This window comes from Onthophagus taurus, chromosome 7 (genome assembly GCF_036711975.1).
Source record: "Onthophagus taurus isolate NC chromosome 7, IU_Otau_3.0, whole genome shotgun sequence".
NCBI classification, from domain to species: Eukaryota; Metazoa; Arthropoda; class Insecta; order Coleoptera; family Scarabaeidae; genus Onthophagus; species Onthophagus taurus.
This window is the reverse complement of record NC_091972.1, coordinates 7,236,629-7,263,655: the sequence shown is the minus strand read 5'-3', so window position 1 is coordinate 7,263,655 and position 27,027 is coordinate 7,236,629. Positions and strand designations below refer to the sequence as shown.

Here is a 27,027-nt window from a genome sequence, read left to right as displayed (position 1 = left end):
TTGCTTGCAGTTTTATGTGAGCTGGAATGGCATCACTCATATGCGTATGTTGTTTTTGTATTTTAGAGGATACTTGCCTCAACAAAAACTTAAAACTCTCTTCAGTCATTCTTAAATGATTAAAAAATGCTTCCTGGTCTTCATGGCATAATTCTCTAATTAAAGTACTAGAAGCACCTAGGTTATTTCTACGTGCAATCCACGATCTAACCCAGCGATATTTTTTCGCTTTTTATTGTTAATAACGTGTGCAGTTCCAAGGAGCAAATTTGGACTACCACATTTATGTGGAAACAACTTCTGGCGCCAGCTAATTGGCATGTGGAAATTTAGCTGAACGTAAGATCCGGCAGCACAAAATCATAGATGCGAAAACACTGAAATCTCCGTTAGTCGAATCTTGGGTTAAAATAACAGCAGAAAAGACAACAAACTTAGTTGCTTCAATGCCATGACGCCTGCGTGCTGTCATAGAAGCTCATGAAAGGTCAACGAAATATTTAGTTTTAAAAACGGTCGTTACATGGACATAATAATTTATTTATAGTTAAAAACTACTGTGTATGTAAACTTTTGTCCTATTAATTTTGGTATTATTTGTTGAATTTTTAGTATGTAGCTGTTGAGCGATTTGTGTTTTGTTCTTTTTTGTGAATAAGTAAATATCTCTAATCACACCGTAATACTAATTTTCTGCATACTTTTCTGTATGTAAACTTTTGTTCGCCACTGTATATACAGAAACAAGTGCTCAAACTCAAAGCGCAATAGGTTTAACTTTATCATAACACAATCATATGGTCGGAAAGAAATCTTTGGACACATTAAACAGCAAGCACTTCCATGTATAAAAGGAACTACATTTACTAATTAGGATTTATATAAACATCAAAAAGTACAATAACGGAATACATTTACTATGGTAAATTGGCAGAAATATGAGGAAACACTAATATTCATTAGAATTAGTCAAGATTCTATTGGATATTAATATTTTTGCTGTGAGGGCATGCAATGACTAGGGACATGAAATATATTTAAAAATCAATGAATATCTAATAAGAAATTATTTGAGAGATAAAGCTCTAATCTACTATGATAAGATCTTTGTTCAACTTTGAATCGCCTTACATCATTGAATCAAATAAGTCTAAAGTACTTCCAAAATATCTGAAAACTAAAATCGACGAAAATATGAACAATTATGAACATTTGACGTATCTGTGATGAGTCATGTTTATTATTTAGTGATTTATTGTAGTTGTGATAAGATTGAAACAGGAAGCAAACTGATAAACTGTGCTTTACAGATACCTAAGTTTTATTTTGATAACTCAAATGTCAACGAAATGACACAGGGGATAAATAAACTCTGAAATACTCTCAAATTGCAGAATTTAACCTAGAAAAGATCTAATCTACTAATAAAGATTTTTATTTTTTAAATGATTATTACCTGATTATATGCCAAATGTACATTTTTCATTGCTAACATGGCTAGCTTATAAGCTCTTGGAGGATATCCACGATGTTCCATATACCGTGCGATTGTAAATAATTGTGAAGAAGTCATAATATGCGATGCGGCTTCCACAACGACCTGGTAAGCAGTTTCAAAGGCTAAAGGTTCATTTTCACAAAGGGTTAACGCGTTCAAGGCACAATTTGGAGGGTCCTATAATAAATTAAAACCAAGAAATTATTACAATCACCATTTTTTTAATTATTTTATTTTTACCTTTGTAGCACATTGTAATGCTAAAGTCCTCGCACAAGCAGATAGTTCTTCTTGTTGTGAAAACGTTAAGTTTAATCGCATAATAGTACTATGCGACATAATAGTGGTTGCAACAGGACCCGTGGCTTCCGTTGGTGTAAAAAATTGGAACCAATTTTGCATGATTAAAATAAGCGAGTCAACTCCGACTTCCGTTGCGCAGGTAACAAGCCACCGAACCATTTCCCGTCGCCTCCAGTTTAAAGAGGCAAGTGTCATTCGCATCACTTGCAAACCAAGTTCGAAGGCAACACTTAAAAGCGTTGGATGTCTAGGTCCATTTTCAGGTGTTGCGAATCGAAACGCATCTTGCGCCAATTTGAACAAATGCGACGAACTATGGATGTGTTTTTGTGATGATTCGAGTACCGTCCTTAATCGCATCACTTCGCCTTTCGCAGCACTCAACATCGTCGAGCTTAGCGTACACTGTTGGGTTTCGATGTGTCCTAAGGTGAACCATCTCGGCGAAGATCGAGGAATTAATAACGGACTTGACGAGTTTGCACCCATTGGATCATCAGAGTCTTCTCTATCTTCTAATAATGGTAAACGCATTGCGCGTAATCCTACTTCATATGCGAGGTCTGGATAATAGTTTAATAAAGAAAGGAACAAAAACCGAGCGAAGGTGTGCATTGGAACGCTTTCGGGATGAATCCCTATGCCTAATCCGCTTGTTGGACCACCTTCTAATAGAATAATTGCTTGTCTTCGAAGTACAGCTACTAAACTGTTATCTAATTCTATTTCTTGGAGTTTTGCTATTAAACGATCTTCTTGTTTACACGATTTCTCCTATAAAATCATAATCGAATAAGTATTAGAAAGTTTTTGATTAACTTTTATTAACTTACTTGTGCATATAATCCAATAGGCATCATCCTCTGTTGACCTAATCCAATTAATGCAACTTCAAAAGCTAAGGTAAGATACGTTTCAGCTCGATCCCTCGATCCAATAACTGGTACATGATGATACCTTGGTCTGATGTTTCCATGTTGATCATCCATGTTGACTAAATCTGAAATAGCGCCTTTAATACATTATACATATTACAATCGACACATCCAGAGCACGTATACGATTTTTATAACCTACCTAAATAACTGGGCGTTCGAGGCCTTTGATCCTCCGGTACGATTGATGCATCGGCTAAAGTGTCGAAAAGACACCCGATTGGATCGAGGGGATGTCCAACCCAACCATCCGTATTCGTCGGAGCATTTACGTTTGTCGTTGAACAAACAGCCGTACATTGACCGCTACACCTTGATGTACACGGTTTGCACGGTGGAGGTGGTGGTTTGTTACTTGTACTCGCTACTTGTTGCGATTCGTGCCATTGTCGTTGAGCGGCTAATTGTTGTTGTTTCATCGTTCTTACTACTGAAACTGCTAAGCGTAAGGCTGCTTCCATGTGACCGTGAGATCTTAAAGAATCAACACGAGCTGCACATAATGGTATTGATTCTAAAGAAAAATGTTGTTTAGAAAGTTTATGGTGGCGTTAATTCTTTTATGTTTACCATGCCATAATGGTTGACCTTGTGAATTAAAGCTACCGGACCTGGAATTGTCAGGAACGTGAGAACAATAAGTATCACTGGATAAAATGTTTTTTAGATGCATGTTATCCCAAGACATTCCAACAGCATCTAAAGCTCTAGAAGTAAAAATTATTGATTTAAGCAAAGAAAAGTTTAAAATTTTGAATTATCTACCTATGAAATACTGTTCTAGGTAATACAGAAGTATGTGACTTAGAATTATTCCCTGATAATCGAAGACGTTTGCTATTCCGATGGCTATACGAACTGGAATCGTTGTCGTCATCGTCGGAGCTGCTGGAAGAGTCATATACAGGCCTTCCTCTGTCTCTATCCCTCTCCCTTCTTTCTCTTCTTTCCCTATCCCGATCCGCATACCGTTCCCTTTCATTGTGGTATCTATCACGATCTCTATCCCTACCATACTAAAATTTCAAAAATCAGATTCACTCTTATTTTTATATAATAAACTTAATTACAGAGTATCTAGATGGATGGTTAGCTTGTTGTAACCTAAAATCAGGATCTTCAGGTGGACACACATCGATTTTAGTCCATTTCTCCAATAACATTTTCCATTGTTGTTTTTCATGTTGGGTACAATTTGGATTTAAAACTATACACACCCAAAGAGAACCTAAATAAAGATATGATTTTATTAAAACGTTTTTATGTATACGGAGGTGTACTTTTTAATTTGTGCGAAGTGAATATTTGAAAATCGAGAATGATTTCAGTTCTTTTAAAATATATTTTCAAGGTCACCTATTGTTTGAATCTTTCCTATTCTAATATTTTGGTTAGCATTTTCGATTCGTTCAAACAATCCAAAGTATAAAGCACCTTTTATAAAGATAGTTATGACCTTGAAAATAAAGTGCAGGATTTTCAACTCACTTATCACAAGTTAAAAGGACAACGACACTGTATAAGTTTTATAATCATTAAGTACCTAACTGATCCCATAATTGACGACATTTATCTGTCATGGGAGTGCCCTGATTTTTCCACATTTGTAATCTAGGATCGGAAAGAAATTGTTCGGTAATAAGCGTTAACATTCTAGCACCGTTCGAATCTTGCGCCCTCAACATTTCCCTAACCTAAACATTAATAATAAAAAGAATTGTGTAAAGAAATGATTCGAATTTATATTTTATTTGATCATACTTTAGAAAATAACGAATTTAATTGCTTATTGGCGTTATAATACGATCCTTGCGATAAATACGACTTGACTTGTTCGCAGACTTGTTCTTCGTCGAGATGCCACGAGTGATCGTCGTCTGCGGATGCTCCGGCGGTTGGATCTGGGGCACCCGGTATCTGATTGATTTCCGATCGTTGTTGAAGGATTTCGTCCGCTAATTTTTGTGCCGTCGGTAATACTTCCGTGTGATGTTCGGAAATAAGGTACTGAACGAATTTTTGTAATTGTTGTCTATCCATTTGCAGAAGGGTTTCTAATGAAAAAAAAAATTAATTTAATTAAAAACTTATACATTTTTAGGTTTGAAAAATAAAACTCTTGAGATAAAAGCAATTTCAGAGTAAAATCTATTGACAAAACTGTGAGGGCGTAGCGCGCGAGGTAACGATTTCGTATTACCGGCGCCCTTTTGACCGAGGTCGGTCGTTCCGAGAGGGGGAGAAGAACGTAAAAACTATCAACTTTCGCCGTAAAATTGTAATATTACGCCTTCCTGTACTATTGATCGGCACGGCTCGGCAAAGTTCGCCGACATCTCCATGTTAGCCAAGTTGGTGGAGGCACAGGAAGGGGACCACCTTTCATCCCCACTACGGTTTCTCCACCCCGTTCTCAACTTTTTCACAATTATCCATCGTAAATCTATCCGCCCACCCAATTCCCCAAAAAAATACTTTTAACTTAATGCTAATAAAATTGATTTTATCCAAGATTATTTCCTATTCTAGATAAGAAAAAAAAAGAATTCGTTTTACCTGAAATGGGAACACGCAGTCGTACACTCTCTGCATTTCGTATCCTGTACAGCGATAAGGCGACAACGTGCTGGCACCAGAAGATATCCTTCGTTTCGCAGCTGCAGGTCACCGATGTTATCTTGCACCTGAAAAGGGGACATCAAAACTTTAACGGGCGGTGCCTCCCTATATACTCTTGTCCGTTGTGACGGCGAATAATGGCAATAAAAAGGAAGACGTAATATGGCTCCTTTTCTACTCCACAGTTAGGGCGGGGAACTAAGGACACACAAAAGCGGTGGATCCTGTATCAATTTGCTCCGACGGCAGAAAAATAACGAGGGAGAAGAAAAATTTTTCAATATATTTTATGTCACAATTTTCAAGAATTCAAATATATTTAATTAGAAGCAAAAGAGTGTAGAATCGGTTTTCTTTTTTTTGTGTCCCGCTGCTTATTAAAAGTGGCAACAAAAAGAACGACACCCGCGCGGACTAACAATTAAACCGTGCGAGTGAAGTAACAATGAACTATTCAAAAATTCGGGTCCCCGTCGTGGTGCTGATGGAATATTCATGGTTCTCCCCGCAGGATGCTTACCTGTCGAAGCTGACGGATACTTTGAACTTCTGATGGGGCTCTGGCGCGCCACAGGGGAGCGTCGGCGGAGGCGACATCCTGCACGCCGTCACTACACCACTCAAATGGAATCCTGCAAAAAAAATATCTATTAACTTCAAGAAATAGTGTTGGAGCCATAACGGATTTAGCTTAATTGATATCATGAAAGTTAGAAATTACAAACCAAGCGAATAAGAAATAGGAAGGAATAAATAATAAGGACTAGGAACAGTTAGATGGATGTGGTTAGGAAGTGTTTTTAAGCAAATTAACTTATGTGGGGCAACCAATTTATTTCTTAAGTTAGTTCCTGTATACGACACGTATGGTTCGGGTTAACAAGTTGTTTAACCCATGAATAAAAAAAAAATCATTTCCTGTATAAATCCCACGTTAAAATACCTAAAAACGCTGATTCGTGTTAAAAGAATGCATATTGCGTGTATTTAAACGAAAGGATCAACGTACTGATTAACATTCATCAGCATCCCAAGACATCGACCTCTCAGTCAAAGTACAGTCAAAGTATTAAGTAAACTTAACTCCCCTCCCTCTTGCATCCCCACCAGGAGAACGAAAATCGCGCATGAAATTCAATTCAATTGTCATATGAAGACGACTCAACCTCGAAAACGTACGGTTCCACTCCAACACGATGCTGTTGCTCCCTAAAAGAGAGAAAGAAGAGTAAGAGGAAAAGGAAGGATCTGAGTGCAAAGAGCAGAACCACGAGGAGGAAAGTCTATCGTTCGTTCGTTCCACTTCTGCTGCGTCGCTCTTCTCTCACTTCCCCTTTAATTCAGTGGCAGCGTCGCGTCGCTCGGCCGGTCTGACTGGGTCTAGGTCACCCCACCGCCTTCACCCGGGGTCCCCCTTCCAATTCCACCGTCAACGCCTCCTGCACGGAATCTCAAGGCTAACTTTGTTTATACCTGCACGCACGAACGAAGCAAACGTCCCACAACAACATACAGACAGCCGCGACTTGATATAGCAAAAGTCCGAGAACCAACAACGGCGATTCAGATTGCAGGAGAGGGGATAAATCTGCTAAGCTACTGCTATGCGACTGAGTCAACAAGTATTCAATCCACTACAATCTCTCCATCGGGACTGTAGTATCTCTGCACATTACTCACTCTTCGTAATAAACTATTCAATTACGTGTTATAGGAAAAACGGTTGGTTTTAAAAGTATTCCAAGTTGCAAAGAATTTTTAAAATACAGAATACGCACAACAGGTGTTGTTCGTAGACATTTTTTTGGAAATAAAGCAAAAGCTTAAAATTGTTTTGGAACAGTTATGACCCTTTATGAATATAATTATTAAATTAGCTGCTTAATTAGATAAATGCCAAGCATACCAAAACGTTAGTTATACTTATTAATGCTCAAATTTCATCAACAATCTAATCGTAAACTACCTACATTGGGATTTCTAATTACAGTTATTCTTTAGGAGCTATATGGATGTATTGTGACATCGAATTAAAATAATAGTTTGTTCATTAACATAACGAGATGATTATGAAATAAGTTTCATGTTTAGTGTGTGTGTTATTCAGTGAATTTCACTTAAGATGCAATATTTAAAAATACATTTCCATAACCAGGACGTACACTTTGTCCCACATAAAATGCAACATATGTATGTCAATATAATTTGACATTACAGTAAAACCTCGATATAACGGATCAATACGAGGAAAGCAGTGTCCGTTATAGCCCAATAAAAATATACAACCATCTAGAGCTGAATAACAAATAAAACTAGACTAACACTAGAACTAGAACTAACACTAGACCTAGATCTAGAAACATTCCGTTTAGCCGTACCTCTCTTAAAATGGTAGGTGGTAGGTAGCACTAGTTAGCATAAAATATCGCTATGTTGCATATTTTTATTGAACTAAAACTAGAACTAACACAAGACCTAGAACCAGAATCATTCGGGTTTAACCGTCTTGAGAGATGTGCGGCTAAATCCGAATGTTTCTAGTTCTCGGTCTAGTGTTAGTTCCAGTTTTGCATTGAAACTATCACAAGACCTAGAACTAGAATCATTCGGGTTTAGCCGTCTTAAGAGACGTGCGGCTAAACCCGAATGTTTCTAGTTCTAGGTCTAATGTTAGTTCTACTTTTAATTGTTATTTAGCGTTAGATTGTGGTATATTTTTATTGAACGAAAACTAGAACTAACACTAGACCTAGAACCAGAAACATTCGGGTTTAGCCGTACGTCTCTTAACACGGCCAAAAACTTAGGGTTGTCATAAGGACGTTGCCTTTTTTCCAAGCAAAACTTTTCCTTTGCAAAACAACCCAATGCCTGTACTGTTAAGCTTAGTTGCATTTTATGTAGGACGATTTATATGAAATTCACGGTATGTTGAGAATTAATTTTCATTATATTCCTAGAAATCGTTTAAATACAGTTCCAAACGTTGCTATAACAATTTGAATCTGAAATAGTTTTATGTACGTTGGGAGTACTAGAAACATTAAAAGATGGAAAGATCATTAATAAGCAATAATTAGAAAAATACACATTTTTTTGCAACTATATACCTTCTGGAATAAATTTGTGAAAGTATATTAAAAGTTTGTATTATTTTGAAAGATATATACGTTTTTCGCGCAGTGTACGTGGAAAGCTGAAGGTAAAATAAAGCGACGTTTTGACCATTTTGCTATATTTTATGCCATTTATCTTTCTTATTTATGGTTTAATTCCATACAAAAATGTTTTCCAAGAAATGGGCATAAAAATAAAATAAATTTTAATTTTTTCGAGAGCTTTATACCTACATTTATCTACTTCTTTATAAAACGCGTGTGTGCAGTGGCTTTGGTTAACAAACTGACAAGTGTCAATTCAATAGTGTGATTTCAACATCCACCTGAACTGGATTATTACAAACGTGCTTATTCGGCATGAGTGTACTCATTCGACAATATTTAAAAAACTGCTTGATATTACAATAATAAGTAGTTTATGTCAGACATGCAATGTATGGAATGAATAAAAAGAAGTCATTCAAAGTCTGTGGAAGATTTGCAGAAATAAATTTAGGAAGTTAATATCATAAAAGTTCCACAGGTGTCAACATAAGTCGATCAGTGTATGTAGTGTAAAACCGAATCCGCCAGCAAATAGTGTTCGCCACTGCTGAATTTACAGCTTTTAGAGAAATGAATGCATTTTGAACGTGCTGAATTACAGAATTTACATTGTAAAATGATCACAACTTTTTTGGCTAATAACATATATAATGTTTAATAACGTTTACTAATTTTGAAGATTATGGATGTGATAGAAGTTAAAATTGGCAAACAAGCAGAAATGCAAGTGTACAGCTGCAACGAGAACCGCATTAGCTAAGCAGAAAGACTCTCGCTTTATTTCGCAAGAAAAACAAACAGTGTAACACAGAGACGAAAGGGATATATTACAGGATATGTACGACCTGGAAAAAGGGCTTGGAATAGAAGATTATAAGTATGTACTTGTATTTCAAGTTTCCACAATGTAAAAGTTACAAAAACTTGAATCGCGTTTTTTTCAAAACAACATTTTGGTAGTTGGTGCCCACAATAACTCAAATCAACTTGCTCAATTGCACTTAAGCATTGTATATATTTTGATCGCATACATGGTGTACGTCTGAATTAGAATCAAGTCAAAATTTTCATTTTTATTTTACTAATAATTTTTATACTTCTCCTCAGATAATAGATCTATTAATAGGATATAGAAAGAATACATGCAGGTCTCTGAGGTTGGGACGTAATCATTGGCTACCAACGCAGGAAGGATAAAATAGACTTACTGGACATTGGGAAATGTTAAATGTACTAAAACAAAATAAAACTGTAAAAACACCCAAGACACATATACAGTTTTAGTTAGGACTATCAGAGGTAGAAAATTGAAGTTGCATCAATAAGTGCAAAGAAAATAGGCCTGTTTTGGTTCAAGACTTCTGTTCTGAACAGTTTTGAATCTTTTTGTGTATACATGTTGTATATTAATTGTATGCGCAGAAAGGTTCAGAAGTGTTTGGAACTACAGTAGTCTTGAACCAAAACATGCATAATAGAACCATCACAAAATTATCGGGATTTTGTGCCCTTAACGAAAAATAAAAGGAAAATGCAGCCAGAATATGTATTGCTTGCTGCTCTAAAAAGGACGATTGAGGGAATACACTTCGAAAAATTATGCGCTACAGGTGTTGTTAATGAATAAAGATGCATAAAGATATAAAAGATGATTTGTCTTGGGTTGGGTTAGACTAGCCTTGATTCTCATTCCTTTCTCCTATGATTAGTTTTGGTTTTTCTTCATTTAATTACTATGAGCTTAGAGGAGTTTACTTGATCCGTTTTATTTCTTATTATTTAATTTATATCTTAACTCAGAAGACACTTCTTATTTCTCTTAACTTTGACAATTCAATTAAATAACATTGAAATTAATCTGTTAATTTGAGCTAATTTGTTATACAATTTTATTTTTCCTTGTTTTATCGGTCGTGTGCCATCCCATCCCTACTACTCTACTAAAAAGCTTGAGGCGCCCTCTTTCGGTACCTCCGCGTTGTCGGCGGTGCCGGCTTTAAAGGTGAACTGCCGATAGGTGGCGTCGTTCGCGTGCTCACCGCTTTAATTATCGTCTATCCCCTTTAACCGGGTGCTTTAATAGCCGGTGTGGTTTTTGTCACTTTGTAGCCGTTTAGCATTCCGCTCCTCGACCCCGCGCCACCACCTCTTCTTCCTCCTTCTCCTCCTCCATCTCTTCGCCTCCTCTTCCTCGCCGAGTTCTTCCTTTTTCCGTTGCGGTTGCGCCGATCCTTTGGGTCTCGCAATTGTTTTCGTGCCGGCCGTTGAGGTTGGTGTTTCTCTTTTGAGGTTTCCGAAGAGGACGAGTATAAGAAGAAGAAGAAGAAGGCTCTGTGTAATAAGAAGGAGTAACTGGTGGGAGCGAAGGCGAAGCTGTTGTTGAACTGTGTGAGGTTGACCACAAGCTTTAAATATCTTTTTGAAGTTTGTTTTTGAATAAAGGATTGTTTTAAATATTTTGATCGACGTTGGATGCGGTTTGGTTTTGTCCTCCAAAAAAATGGCACGTCACCAAATTGCTTCTGCCATAAAGGAATTTCAATCTATTTTAACCAAAAGCCACAACGAGTTTTTATTTGATATAAATAAATAATAATAAGAATAAAATACTTTTTTTTTTGGTTTTGTGTAATTATTAAAGAAGGACCTTTGGTCGGTCAAAGACCAAACCAATCCCAACTCAACCAATCCAAAGGTGGAGAACAAAAGGTTTTCTCTTGGAGGTCGACGTTACAATAATAAAGAAGTCGCGATTCACGGCCATCTGCGCAGCTGCGTCGGCCGCACTTCCTCCAGACGAAGGCACTTGAATGACCGAATGGACAGCTGCGTGCCGCTAACAGGTCATCAGGTGGAGAGAGAGATGATTCCCCAACCGTGCAGGACCGTAACACCAAAATACGAAGGGGCGAAAACAAAACAGATTAATTACCACTATTAAGAATAATCAACAAATTGTTTAAAATCCCATCCACTCATCAATAGCGTGAAATTAGCAATTTATGACCAATTCATATTCGGAGGATTTGTTTCTCTTTTTTTAACACGTAGGTACATGTCCAATTATTGGTTATTATTTACTCGAACTCAATCAATATTTGCGTAGTTTCGAGATTTGAAAATTTATAAACCACAAATACGATGTCTAGTTATAAATTTATGGATGTGTTTATTTAAAATATATATATATATATATATAAGCAGAATGTTTAAAAATAAAGTAACAATCAATTTTTACTTTTCTAATCTCAAAACATAAAGCTACAGTAAAACCTCAATATAACGGATTAATACGGGACACTGCCTGTTCGTTCTAACCAAAAGTCTAGTAAAGACAAGTAAAAGCCTAATCCTCAGGTACGGCTAAACCCGAAACTTGCTAGTTCTAGGTCTAGTGTTAGTTCTAGTTTTAGATTAATGAAAAATATACAAAAAGGTAGTACAAATCTAGTAATTGGTATTACAATTTGACAGATCAGAGGCATTAGCCATGCTTTATGTCGCATTTTTGTGATCACGTTTTAAATATTGTTTGTTGGTTTAGTTAATAAATGAAATAATGTTTATCCTCCATGAGTTACTGATTATGCCTGCTTCAGGAACTCAATTTATGCAACTGACCCACACCTCCGTTTGCAATGAAATTACGATGTTCTACCAACTAAAGTACCATTTTATGTTGGAAATCTTTCATATAAGAATGATATCAATTGTATCCAAGGGGTTGATCTCTTCACAGAATTCTTTCATTATGATACCTCTAACATTTCAAACAAAGGAAATTAATATAATATGTCACTTCCTATTTTTTTGAACATTACTATTGACAAGATTTTCAGTTTATTCAGTTAACAAAACATCCCACTCTAAATTGCTGTTGTATAGCATATCATAATAATATTTATGCCATTATCTTCATCATATATCAGTGTTGAATTTAACATCACATACACATGAAATTAATGTATAACCAAGTATATGTACTCGGACACAAATTTCGATTTCGATTGGTGCGCACTGGTGTACAATATTGTGTTTCTGCGGGATTATTATTATTATTATTATTTGCAGGACTGCTTTCTAGATATTGTTGTTGCATTGTAATCGATGACACAAAAGTCGAAACTAAATCCTCACATTCATATGTTAAGTCTACGATCCGGATTCTGAAAGATACGAAAGATTATATCGATGATGAGTATGATGACCTTAGAGTAAATTTTGGTTGAATAAATGGATTTGGGATTGATTCGTCATATTTTGTGAATATGATGAAAAAAGCTAATTTATTTTAATTCAATATGACGACCTTTGACTGTTTGCTCTTCAGCGAACATAAAGCATACCCTGAAAGATTTATGACTATTTGTGTGCGTAATATGCTAGAAGCAGACAATTACAATAAAGTGTAGTAATGTAACATACACAAATTGCCAGTTCCAAATATTGGATTTTAACTCATAAACATTCTGTCAGTTGTAATTGTATAAAAACAATTTATTTAATATAATTCCGAAATATTATTCATATTTATGGTCTATCGGTTTCAGCGCCAAATGGCTAGAGGGCGCTTAACTTCAACGAGCTATAATACCAATATCAAATTATCGATTCTTTTAAATACATAAATGTTTTTTATAATTCTTAATGAGATAAATAGTTCTCTAACCAAAGTTTTGGTTGCGTCACGAAAGTCAAGGTCATATGTGTTATTCCTTTAAAAGCACTTTAACGCCACACAGATTTCATTTTATAAACACCCTATTTGATAATAGAATTTTAATCTCAAGAATATTTCAAGGTCATTTTAAATCATCCCATTTATATTTATTAACTACACAAGATTCTTCTTCCCACAATCAAGAAATCTTTTTTATCCTTTTCTTGTGCAAATAACGTAGCACTAATAACCAACATGAAGTAGAAGCAGTCAGGTACCCTGCTATACGTGTTATAGCAGGAGTCGAAACGAGTAGAAGGCAAAAAGGACGAAGACAAATCGTATAACGGACCGGACGGGCAACAGGGAGGTCAAGAGATCATGAGAACAGAGCGCGTTCTCCTGCCACTTCTACTGCTGTCGCGCTGTTCCCGACTACGTTCTGACGATGGCGGGGGGAAACGGGGTTGCGCTATTCTTCTGTACCGAGTCTCTCTCGTTCAAGGCCGTCCGCTACTCCTCCTGCCGTGCCATCCTGCTGACCATACGCGTCGGAGACACACCAGAGACGACAGGAATGCAGCGGGCGGATTTTTTTCTCTCTTCCTGTTTTCATACAACGGCAAAATCGGTAGTTGAGTCGTTATAGATTCGAATTTTAAACACGTGAAAATCCATGCTTTTTGCTTTTTAGGATTAATTTTTTTAGTTTCAAACTTTTAAAATGATTTATAGTGATGATATTGAAGTAGTTTTCTGGTTGAGAGTATTTTAAGTTGAAAGTAGATTGGAGATGGCGCCTGAATGCGCCACTAGGCTACTTAAATTATACGTCTGGTGTCTGGGAGCAAAAGACTACCTACCTGGTATATTTGGCACGCACCGAAAATATTGGTTTCTGGACGGTATAATTAGGGCTGCGATTTCATTTTCTTTTTTCATTCTTGAAAGAGGATTTTTCGTTAATAATTAATGGGAGAAAAAGGACCGGTGTAAAATTCGTTAATTTTTCTTCTCTTCATTTTTCTTAAAAGATAATTAACGTCGGTGAATTCTAAAAGAAACTTCTTAGAAAAAAATTTTAAAAGGCGTAGCCTGTCGAGTAACCATTTAAAACATGAACACAAGGCTATGTTGGCCGCAATAATAATAAATTTATCTATCACTTATTTATAGAAGCAGATAGATAGATAGCAGCGGCGATAGCTGAATAATTAGTTTTCGCTTTCGTATGGCAACCGTTTCGTTCGATTTCTATTAGGCCCGAAGCGAAGAATAAAATATTTACCAGACGACCAACCAAAAGAGAGGAGAAGGTTGTTGGTAGTTACAAAGGACGGCGCGTCCCCGTTCCGCAATTACGAAGCGAAATGAACGAAAAAGCCGATATCTTTGTGCCGCGATAATAGAATTACGTTGGCAAAAAGGAGAGGTTCTCTCCCTACGCGTCACATTGCTTTGCAGATGTTCCCGCTGATTGAGTTATCATTTTTTCATCGGCGGAGCTCTTTTTTTTATAGAGAGACCTCAAACGAAAAGAGGAAAAATTGAAATTTTGACCCGGCTGTCTTTTTTTTCTTTATTCCTCCAGCTTTGTAGTATTCCCTTTGATGAAATTATTTTTTAAATGATTCAAAGGCAACTGCAATATCTCCTGATTTGTTACTAAAAAATTATATTAAATAGAAATTAAACATTCTGAAAGTTCATATAAAGTTATAACCAAACGTAATGGGTAAAATATTAAAATTTATCTTTCACTTTATGTGGACCCTTTGATTCAATTATCTTTCAAAATGATTCAAAGACAACGTTATTTTCATTGAAAATTTCAATTACTTTTATTTTAATTCTAAAAGAACTGAAAGTGGAACTAACACTAGATCTAGAGCTTGAAATATTCGGGTTTTGTCGTACGTCTCTTAAGACGACTAAACCCGAATGTTTCTAGTTCTGGATTTTTATTTCAGTTCTAATGCTAGTGTTAGTCTAAGTTGTTATTCAGAGTTAGATTTTGTATAATTTTCATTCCGACCTAGAACTAGAAAGTATTAGTTTTATTATTGTTTTTTTTTTCTACATTATACAGGGTGTTTCATAATAAATGCGCAGGACTTCAGGATGTAACCTATCTAACTCGACGGTTTGGAGAATTTTGAAAAGGCAAATTTTGGACCATATCCAAAGAGCACAAAAGCCTTATTGCCAAGAGATTTTCCGCCAAGATTGGCTTTTTGTAGATGGATGCAAGAAAAATAGCTCAAAATCCTGAGTTTGGAGCCGAAGTTCTGTTTACCGATGAAGCATCTTTCTCGAAAGATGGTATTTTCAATTTTCACAATCAATACCACACGGGCAGAAAATCCACATGAAATTGCAGAAGGCCATCATCAGCAACAATTTTCCGTAAATGTTTGGGCTGCCATCGTCGGTGATCATCTGATAGGTCCACATTTTTTGCCGAATGGATTAAACGGTGCAGATTATCGACAATTTCTAGAAGAAGTACCGAAAGTGCTGGAAAATGTACTGCTTCAAGTAAGACAAAACATGTACTTCATGCATGATGGAGCTCCGGCCCACTTTAATTTGGTTGCTCGCCAATACTTGGACGACGAATACCCAAACTGTTGGATCGGTGGAGGAGGGCCACCACGATCTCCCAAACTTAATTGTTTAGATTTTTTCTTTTGGGGCCATCTGAAAACCCTAGTCTACGCTACTCCAGTTGACAATGTTGACCAATTAAGAGGACGCATTGTTCTATCTTGCGACATAATTCGGAACACTCCGGGAATTTTCCTGCGTGTTAGACAGACAATGCACCGAAGAATTGTTGCGTGCATTGAAGCTAACGGCGGACATTTCCAACATTTAATTTAACTGTGTATGATTTATAATTGTTTGTTTTTAATTATGCAATTATGAATTTAACGTTTGCTTTTGTTACGTGTTCAAACGTTTTAGTAAAATGAAATTTTTATTTCAAAAAATTGACCATGTTATTCAACATAAAAGTTGATTTTTCTCGAAAACGGTCAACTTTAGAGCTCATGACCTTCAGTACCTTTTTTATGTAGAAAACATTGGCGGTTGAAATGGGCGTCTCAAAACCGTACTTTTTCCAGTGGCGTAGAAGTTGGGGAGAAAAACAACCACACCCCTTCAAAACCTTCACCAATTATGATTTTAAAAAATTTTTTTCTCACACAAAACTTGGAGGCTTTTAGAGGCTAAGTTGATAGAATCTTTTTTCAAATTTTTGGACAAGCTATCACATCCTGAAGTCCTGCGCATATATTATGAAACACCTGTATATAGCAAGTTATATGAAATTCCCAGTATAAAACGTCAAATTTAATACCAAAAAAATTAGTTTTTTACAGAATGAAAAGCTTCATCAAGAATCTATCCTCTCCCAACATCGCGGTTTTTAACTTTTTGTGTAAGCGTTTATAGGATAGAATTCTGCCACATGTAGAGGTGTTTTAAGAAGACCAAGAGCGGGTTAAGCATCAAATCTGCTGTGTATAGCACATAGAGTATTTGTAGAATGATTGAGGGGGTAAGTGGAAATTCGCTAAATTTTGTATTTAGGTGACAGTGATTTTTCCACGACATCAATTTTAACTCGGTTTTTAATCGCTTTGAAATCGTTGTATAGTTAGGATTCTATGATATTTTATAAAATGGCTGGAAACATCTTATAGTTATTATTAACTCAAAATAATTAAGTATGAATAAATATACGGGGGAGTCAGAAAGAATGGGAAATCCAAATACCGGAGATACTAGATATCAACATAATATGATGATTTAACGTAACATCTCTTATATAAATGTCAGTGGTTTTCGAGGTACAAGGTGTTGAAAGTTAAATTCTTATTTCGAAATTTCTTGATAACTTTGAAGCTTTTTGTATTATTAACATAAAATTTGACAGATTTATGTTTTCGAACATAAGAAATACGAATTTGAAACTTGTTTTGTTATTGCTCGTAGAGGGCGCTAGATACACACTGCTCGTTTGATAAATCAAAGTTTTTTGGCCGTCCAGCTACGACCAATAAGAGTTACAAATCATAAAGAGCATTCAATTTTACATAAAAAAGGTACTCTTATTTAAATTGTCTAACTCTATTGGTTTTCGAATTATTTACTTTTAAATGGTTAAATGTATTTTTGCTTTTAAAATTTTTATTTTTTAACATAAGCAAAGTTGGCTTATTTTTCCGCTCATGTTTCAAGAATTGTTTCTTAATTGTCAACATTGATTTAATTTCCGTGTGTGATAATCATTTTTACCATTTATATTTTATTTATTAATTATTCATTTTAACAATAAAGTTATTACCAATTTGAAAATACCACGACATAATGAGTTTTCTAATAGTGATAAGCGAGATATGATTTGTTGTTTTGCTCAAACCAATTTTAATAGTTTAGCACCACTTCGACAAGAAACGTTAGCGCCAACGAAGAAGAAGAGATCCTGGTTCGAGGTGCACAAAATCCATTATGCCCACTTTCTACAAAACAAATTACGCGAAAACGAATATTTTCTTGACAAGAGTCTGTTCACTGATGAAGTTTACAAAACCCATTCATATTTCTCATGCTCGAAAATATATAACTAATTACCAAATTTTATGTTAATAGTACAAAAAGCTTTAAAATTATCAAGAAATTTCGAAATAAGAATTTAACTTTCAACACCCTCTGCCTTGAAAATCACCGACATTTGTATCAGAGATGTTAGGTTAAATCGTCATATTTTGGTGTCTAGTGTCTCCAGTATTCGGATTTCCCATTCTTTCTGAATCATCTGTATAATAAATTAATTACACGAAATGCGAATTATTTTAATGTATAATTTTTTGACTTGATTATAACATTTTATTCAAACCATTCTTTATTTAAATAAAATTTATTTTTGTTTTAATCAAATAAAAAATGCGAAACCTGTATAACAACTGTATCCGAGCATATTATTACGATTTCCATGCAAACGAGTTCCTCTAATAAAGCAATTAGTTGAAAACAAAAACAAAAAAGAACGCTAATATTTTACGAGCGAGTTTGTATTAATTTAAACGATCGAATTTGCATATATCCCGTTTCTAAACAAAAAAAAACCATGTACACCGACCATATAAATCGTTTTATTTTATTGTTCGAGCGCACGCCAACATGGTGTGGCGCATTATGACGAAAATATGTTATATATTTATACAAATTTAATACGGTGCAACAATTTATTCATTCATTGGTTAATTGCTATCAATTACTCGTTTATTATAGATTTAAAGAGAGCGCGTGTGTACTTAACCGGATAATTCTTTTTATTTACAAATGAAAGACAAATTCAAACAAAAATTTGTTATCTGTAATACGATTGATCAAATTTAGTTTATGTATTGCCGATCACTCAATTATACCCGTTTGTACTTATTAGATAAAGGATAGATTTTCGTCGCGTGTCATAGATAAAATTAACTAACAAAAACGAAGCCCGATATTGCACGTGTATTTACAATAAATTGAGTATTTTCGAAATCTATGTATTTTATGAACAGAAATATTGTCTTGATTAACGTATTTCAAAATATTAACTTTAGGGTACCTATTTGTGTTTTTGTACGTTTTTCTCCGTAAAAGGCTATGTCATGATTAATATTAGTTATTACTCCTGATTTACGTCGTGTATTTCATGGAAAAAAATGTTGGACATACCTATTGGTTTTATTTATCAAGACGTATTTTTAAAAGAGAACGGTTTTTAGCGGATCCGCCCTCCTTGGCACAACCATTACGCGAGAGAAACTGCCGCGACGTACCGAGAAACGAGGAATAATACATAAAATTAAAGGATTGCAATAATTTAGGTCGGTCCTGTGGGAAGGACATAAAGTGCCTTCGCGGTTGAAATACGGCGACCGTAAATTCCGGACGCCATTTTGAACCGTAATTGTTCCAATATGGTAATCGAACCAGAACAAGCTACACACCTGTAAATTAATCGAAACATACCAAAAAAAATTGCTCCAGTTTCTTATAATCTGTGTAATATAATATGGAAATGATCCAAATTTTTGTGACAAAGAATAGTCATTGTCTACAAATTTTGTCTATTTTATAACGTTCAAGCCTTGAAAATGGTATTGTTTGATAATTTCATATACTTCTCAATTAATGTAATACTTTAAATGCAACTTTAACAAAATGTTAAAATTATTTATCAAAACTATGTTGAAAAATGGGGCTCAACCGTTAGAAAACACACATTGATACCTTTGTTTTTTAGAAAGGTCCCTATCTAATCTTCATTTTATACAAATTGTCTGCGTTTTAGTTTAACGAGTTGATATACTCAGCTTCAAGTATAAAAAGTCGTTTCGAAGGAAGAAAAACGAAAGCAATTAAAGTACAGGTGGTAAGTAGCAGGTGATGTTTTTTTTTAAACGCTCTAACGCGTTTTGACGTTTTTACATATAATTGCAGGGAGAGTTGAGAGTTTTCACTTTGAGGATTCCAAAAAAAATATCCACTCAAAAATTTCTATAGAGAAGACCAAAATTTTCGTATACGCCACTTTGTAACATGGAATAATGCGTAATTTCGGTAAATTGTCGTATAATAACAAAGCTAAACACGTTTTATCTTGTTATAAAAGTGATGGCTGCTGTGTGGTAGTGAAGCCGTAAGATAATCGACGAACATGAGGAAAGAGTCAGTGTTTCTGCGTTAGCTAGAAAGTATAACAAAATCAACCGTTTGTTCAATAAAAAATAAATAATCAAAAATATTAATAGATTTATACTAATACGAATACTTATTCCATATCGGGCAACGAAATATTATCGTTGATGTACGAAAGAAATAACAACCGAGCTCATTTCTGGCGATGCAGAACATTTGTGAACATCTATACTAATGGAAATAGTAGCCGAGGTTGCTTGCGGCTGAGGCAAAACATTTGTGATCATCTATACTAATCTAAATAGTAGCCGAGGTCGCTTGCGGCCGAGGCATAACATTTGTGACCATCTATACTAATGCAAATATTTATTGCATATCGTGGCAACAAATTTTATCGTTGATGTATGAAAGAAATAGCAGCTGAGGTCCTTTGTGACCGAAGCAGAACATTTGTGACCATGTATACTAATAAAAATAGTACCCGAGGTCGCTTACGGACGAAGCAGAACATTTATGACCACCTATACTAATACAAATATTTATTGTATACAGTGGCAACGAAATTTTATCGTGGATGTACGAAAGAAATAGCAGCTGACGTCGTTTGTGGCCGAGGCAGAATATTTATGACCATCCATACTAATTTAAACGTAATTGGAGAACTTTACTTAAGTTAACCTAAGTTCTTGAATCTTATTGCAATGGGCCGAAGATAATAATATCGATTTTAGTGAACTCATTTCTTTAAAACGTCTTCATGAAAAAGTTATCTTAAGAAGTATTACAAGCAAAAAGGTATACCTAAGCAAGGATAACTTTATATTTAAAAAAAATCCTTTTTTATTTCTTTAAGGTGGACAAATTCAGTAGCTAGAAAAGGCTCGGTTTAAAATAACTGATTGTTATTTTAATATATTAATTTAGAAGCATTACAAAATTCAATTTTTATATAACCAAGAATAAAAGAATATTTCCAGTCTTCTACCTCTCTTCTCTCTATTTAAAGCTCAAATATTTGCGTTAGACATGGCAACGGCCGCGCGACTGTATATACACAGCTGTCCAAGAAAAACGGGTTAGTCCAATCAAGAGGAATATAGATGGTTGAACTTCATCGACCTTATAGTACATTTATACAGAGTAGACTTTCGCAGTGTCCCCGAAAAGGGGAGGATTGAACTCGGTTGGGAGGGGGTGAGCGAGAGACGCGTGTACGATCTTGTATATACGCGAATTAGTGACAGTTTGTGTAGTGGATCATTCACAAATACCTCTGACGTCACCTAGCGGGCCGCAAGATCAATACTACGCCTGCTCTAAACGAGTTTTACAAGTGTTGGAGTGGGGAGAGAGCATGCGCAGGTATGTTTAAAGCAAGGAAAACATCTTTGCCAAAAAACGAAAAAAATAAAAGGAACCACGTTGCCAAATTGGCTTCGAAAAGCTCCACTTGAAAAGTAGCGAAGAAATAATAATCAAGGATTTGTTGGGTTGGACGGTTTTTTTTTGTTCTGGAGGACAAAATATGGGTAGGAATTGAGAACACTGAAAATGGTTTTATTTCGAGTATGGATGTTTCGTATCGGATGGATTTATAAACGAGCCCTATTATATCTTTCTGTCAAAATGACGAGGAGCTTTTAATATGGAAATGGAGTATCGATTGGTACTGCGCCTTCCTGTTTGAAATGGAAAAAAGCTCTGCGAAAATGGCATCAACACGTCGACTGACCGAAAAGCGATATTTTTCGAAACTATCGCGTTTTTGATTTCCTATACTCGATGAATAATAATAATACCGTATTGTTATTCGAAAAATGTAAACTATCATAATATCTGCAACACAATTTTAAATATAATCATACACATATACTTTTTCAAGCTATATTTGCATTTGTGTTAAGTGTTGAAATTTGTCCTTGCCGGTTGTTGCTACTGTTGCTCTTTAAATGAAACGCGGCTAAAGAAAAGGAACTAAAACAATGCAGAAATTAATTCTTTCCCAACAATTTTTCACTGAATTTACCCCGCAAGTACAATGGGTTTGCGCTTCCATAAACGTTGTTGCCGGCTTTAACATTGCGCACCGTGCACGATTCCACGTTGTTTTTATTACTCACAAAGAACCGTAATGGTTTTTCATAGAAGAAGAAGCAATGGGAAAGAACTTTTCTTTCATAAAAAAAAACAAACATTTACTTATAAATATTAAAAAAAAAGAAACCGTTTTAAAAGCATTAAGAATCGTATTACGTATGATTCGGTCTAGAAGAGAGAATGCAATCCTAAAATAGGATGTAGTCTCGGAAGAAGATACAAGGCCAAGGAGCAGAACAAAGACCAATAAAAACCGCATAGCTGATTTGTTAGAGTGTGTTATATCTGTTGTCCGGACTGTGACTATTAAGGCACAGCGCACACGTGCACGTTCATCTTATAAAATAAATGGGAACAGATTACTAAACATGTGTGGTAAATGAGTTCTATGTAAAAATATGATTCTTAATCAGGATTTAATTATATACAACTATTAATTCTCATTTAAATAAAACCTTAATTTTCTTTATTATGGCAACCTAAATATATGTTTAATGATCGTAACGTTAGTAATAAAGGAAAATTTGATCTTATTAATAGTAGCTTGCTAGGAAAAGAAGAAGTTATAAACGAACCATAATATAGAATCCACAATTCGAGACGTGATTTGGAGCTATTCAAAGTCGAAGAATCAACCAAGTAGAGATATCACAATACTGGCAATAAGGAAACATTAGATTCATAAGAGATTAGCAACAGGTTGCCGCTTGCCTACGTTATTCAGTAAAGTGAAAATTGATGGTCAAAATAAAACTTAGGCCACTCATAAGGTGTGCTAGCAGTATACAAAGAGTGTGAACTACGGAGACATCGAGATCATTCCAATGATACTTGTATAGTGAACGAGTCAAGATATAACAAGAATGTAACAATAGATTCCTAGTTTACCATCTATGATAACACCATTATCGTATCTGCTGAAATCCCATTAATAGACATAGAAGTATCGTGCTTCGAATTACAGGGTTACAGTTTGTAGGGAATTTTATCAATATATACAAAATATTTAACAGCTTTTAAGATCAAGATTTAATGAGAAAATCTTCCTTGAAAAAGAGTTAGCTTGATTAAGAAATAAAGCATTTCCGGAATGTTTTCAAAGTGATGACATAAAAGAGACTCGTTAAATTGTTACGACATCTGACTTCATCTAGTTGGAGCACTATTCATTCTATCTCAGCTACATTTTGATGAAAATAGTGATGGTTTTATCTCCGTAAATCAATTTGGATGTAATGCAGTAATTTGACAAAGCATTGCGCATTGAAGAAAACTGTTTCAATCTAATTTTTAATTTATATCATTTCATTTTGGCATTTCTTTTTATCTTTTGAAAAGATAAAAGCCGTCGTGTTTGACGGTGTAAAGATTCAGTAACTTATTAAAAATGAATATTTCATCGGAACAATGGCAAAACTCCAGAAAAATGATTAATTGGCATTCAAAAACCTTGCCAAAGACTTTTTGGAAAAACACAAGCAGTACATTAAACTTATACAGGGTGTCCAAATTTCGATGGGTTTGCAGGGTATCTCAGTTATTATGAAAGATAGAAAGTTGCGGCTTTCGCGAACCTGAGTTACTTTTTTGTGAAACTTACAATGGCGCAAACCAAATTTTCATAGCCCTCTTCGTTTTTGATATACAGGGAGTGTTTCAAAATTTATGATTTTCAGACACCTCCTGTATCTCAGCTATCTGGAAACGTAATAACGGGTTCTAATAGATTTTTCCACGTAGAATCCAATGGTGCACGTAGAATTTTTCTAGTCATCACGGTTTTTGAGTTATAAAGAGTTAAGTATTTTAGAAGTTGAGTCTTCAGTATTTGAGTTGTGTTTATAACTCAAAAACCGTGATGACTAGAAAAATTCTACGTGCACCATTGGATTCCACGTGAAAAAATCTATTAGAACCCGTTTTTACTTTTTTACTAAGTTTCCGGATAGCCGAGACACAGGAGGTGTCTGAAAATCGTAAATTTCAAACACTCCCTGTATATCAAAAACGAAGAGGGCTATGAAAATTTGGTTTGCGCCATTGTAAGTTTCACAAAAAAGTAGCTCAGGTTCGCGAAAGCCGCAACTTTCTAATCTTTCATAATAACTGAAATACCCTGCAAACCCATCGAAATTTGGACACTCTGTACAGCAACTTTTTCGTTTACATTTCTTTGTATATACAGTTTAAATAAGTTTTGGTTTAAAAGATGGTATCGTATTTTAAAAAGTTGAAGTAATAGATAAAAATGAGGACCATCCTTGATTTCAGATCCCAATGAAGTTTGTGAACTTATAGACAATTTTATAGAGAGATGTAAGATTACAGAAGACTCGTTTGTATCTTAAACAAAGATATGGTTTACTTATGGTGAGACAGAAAAAAAATTTAAATATAGTTTTCATGTTATTTGTTATATTATATTAATGTTATTATTAGTAGTTAAGAGGTTTCACCAGATGGAGCTTTGGCGTCTCACAATATTTCTGGCATGCTGTTTATTTTAACAAAAATGAAAGCATATTTAAATTTTAAAGTTTATTATTGAAAATTAATTTATATTATTATATTTTTATGTAAGGTTCGAACATTTTTTCTTTCTAAAAAACGTGAAGCTTATTTCAGATTCCTGTTTGCCTTCTTTCTGGCATCTACAGTGAATTTCACTTAAGATGCAATATATACTGCAATAATAATCATCTGACTGCCAAATTTTGCAAAGATTTTTCTGTTTTCTGTTTTTAAATGCTTTGAGAATGAACTAAAAGAAAGCAAAAAGCTATAAAAAGAATGAACAAAAAAGTGTTTTGGGATTAATAAAAGGTATTACAAGAATCTCATAGAGAGTAGACTCATAGAGATTCTGGTTTATTTAAAGATAAAAGCAGAAACCAGAATGAACCGGAAAATAATTAAAGTTCTTCCTATTAAACAAACAATTTACAAGAAACTTATACAAAAAAAAGCAAAATGAATTCAAAGTTCTGTTTTGCTTAATTATTTGCGTCCTTCCGCTTTCCGGTTCGGATTTTCTTTGGATTCTTAAAAAAGGAACTAATGAAATATCAAAACTGCACTGTAATGACTGTTCTCTTTAAACTTATAATTAGTAACAATTCCATTTAAATACAACAACTATTTATAGCTTTTATATAACGAGTCCATAAAACTTAATTATAAAAATATTCTGTTACACATGTGTTAAAGCAAGCTTGCTAATTTATTGTAATAAATTAAATATTATTTATAAACTCAAAGAACTTTGCTCACAAAGGAAAAATAATTTTCGAATAATAATGTTGTCGCTTATGTTTTGTAGAAATTGTAATAGATATCATTAGATGGCGGTTTTGCGATTAAGTTAAAATAAATGCATAAAGTCCACACACCTTAGTTAAATAAAATCGTAATGATGTAATTAAATCTTATCTTATAACCACGCTTAGAATGCAAAAAGGAATCAATGCATTTTAAAATGAAGATTAAAATTATATAAAAATTTATAAATGAATCAATGAAAATATTTTGTTAACAGTTTTAAAATCAGCTGATGAGAAACGTAACAGGTAATAATCCATGGAAAATATACACCTACCTACATACATACATATTCTAGTAAAAGCCGTTTTAGGTTAACAAAACAACAACATTCACACCGATACATCCCCTTTAAGCACGCAATCGGGGTTGCGATTAAACGCATGAGGAAGTCCCGTGGCCGAAAGGAACTTCCGGTTGTTCGAGGTGGGAGTGGGTTAAGGGGTTTTTCCCCGACCAGAATTAAAAATAAGTCACAGGGCGTCATGAAATTGTGGGGAAAAGAAGGAATATCTTCTTAACCAGTTACCCCCACTCTCGTGGTGTTCCCGAGATTATGACAGGCGTAATGCGGGGTGTAACGGTGGCGCCCCCAACTCGGCGGTGGTGGTGGCGGGCGCACGGGACGCTCGAAAACGATTATCCCAGACGGAGCCGGCGAGAGAGCGCCGGGTTGGGCGGCGGCGGCGTCGGTCGTCCGTTTAAAGGGGATAGACGGGAATAGTATTGAGGGGTGGCGTTCGGGGTTTTGTTATACGGTATGAAAAGCTACGATATCACCTTTAAGCCGCCTCTAATTATAAACCGGGGTGTTAATAGCAGGTCAATTCTCTATTTAGCGTCGTTATTGTGCTTTTCGACTTGAAGGCCGTCGCGACCTCAAAACATAATTTTCGCTTTTAACCAACGATATTCGTTTTCGCGAGGAGCAAAGACATTTCCGTGTCGCATGCTCGATTTAAGATTAAAGTACTAAAAGCTTAAAACTTTTTTTTTCACTTGTACTTTTTTTTAATCTTATTTAAAGAGTCTGTTGAATAAATTCACTTTTTGAAGTGTTTAGTACTATATTTAGTACTATACCAACGTATTCTTCTTTGAGCAAAAGGGGGTTTGCAATAATTTAAAAAAAGACATGAAGGACAATAAACCAGAAAAGTATAAACTATGTTCAAAGATGAAAGGTTTCTTCTCTCAGTACAACGTGTATAGAGTGCAATAGTTTGTCCCTTTTTTCGACCTATTCTGGGAGAAGATCGTATTTCTCCCGGGTTATTGACGTTCAGTTCAACAAACCGTCCAGTTCGTGTACAAAGAAATGTTTCCTTTTCAACACGGCGCCGTTTACCTGCTTCGAAAATCCTCTAGCCGGGGCACAGCTGAATCAAGAAACACACGACCAACCGACCTCTCCGGTTTTGAACACGAACGCGATTCGGAAAACCAATATTTTCGCGCCGGCAGAATCAGGGAAATCGCTCCGATCCTCTCCTACTCCTCTTCGATCGTTACCCGTAATTGGCAATCTTAAAGTACAAACAGTCGTTTTCCAGAAGCTAAAGTGTAAAAATAGTATTGATACGATGTGTTATTGATTCTGTCGTTTACTTAAAACTCTAGTTTATACTCTTTCATCATTAGTATGTTATTAGTACAGTGTTGTTGTATATCGCTGAATAATTTTGCACTTATTGCAGAAGGTTACAATAATTATCACAAAGTCTAATGAAATAC

General features: G+C 35.1%; 1 protein-coding gene across 3 annotated transcripts in view; it reads right to left on the bottom strand.

Annotated features, from left to right (window-relative positions):
- The window catches only part of LOC111422834 (zinc finger SWIM domain-containing protein 5-like), a 71,001-nt gene that overhangs the window by 4,553 nt on the left and 39,421 nt on the right, over positions 1 to 27,027 (bottom strand). Inside the window, exons 1-12 of one of the 3 annotated variants that reach the window (XM_023056080.2) lie at positions 6,365 to 6,988; positions 5,876 to 5,987; positions 5,293 to 5,420; positions 4,498 to 4,790; positions 4,280 to 4,430; positions 3,807 to 3,964; positions 3,502 to 3,752; positions 3,307 to 3,443; positions 2,879 to 3,250; positions 2,635 to 2,813; positions 1,739 to 2,575; positions 1,457 to 1,675 (exon numbers count right to left, since the gene is read on the bottom strand). In XM_023056080.2, the coding sequence (XP_022911848.2) occupies positions 1,457 to 1,675; positions 1,739 to 2,575; positions 2,635 to 2,813; positions 2,879 to 3,250; positions 3,307 to 3,443; positions 3,502 to 3,752; positions 3,807 to 3,964; positions 4,280 to 4,430; positions 4,498 to 4,790; positions 5,293 to 5,420; positions 5,876 to 5,987; positions 6,365 to 6,374 (2,847 nt within the window). In that variant the 5' untranslated portion in view covers positions 6,375 to 6,988. Of the gene's footprint in view, positions 1 to 1,456; positions 1,676 to 1,738; positions 2,576 to 2,634; positions 2,814 to 2,878; positions 3,251 to 3,306; positions 3,444 to 3,501; positions 3,753 to 3,806; positions 3,965 to 4,279; positions 4,431 to 4,497; positions 4,791 to 5,292; positions 5,421 to 5,875; positions 5,988 to 6,364; positions 6,989 to 27,027 lie in introns of those variants that run through there. The other 2 variants (XM_023056078.2, XM_071197243.1) reach the window with 2 other exon arrangements.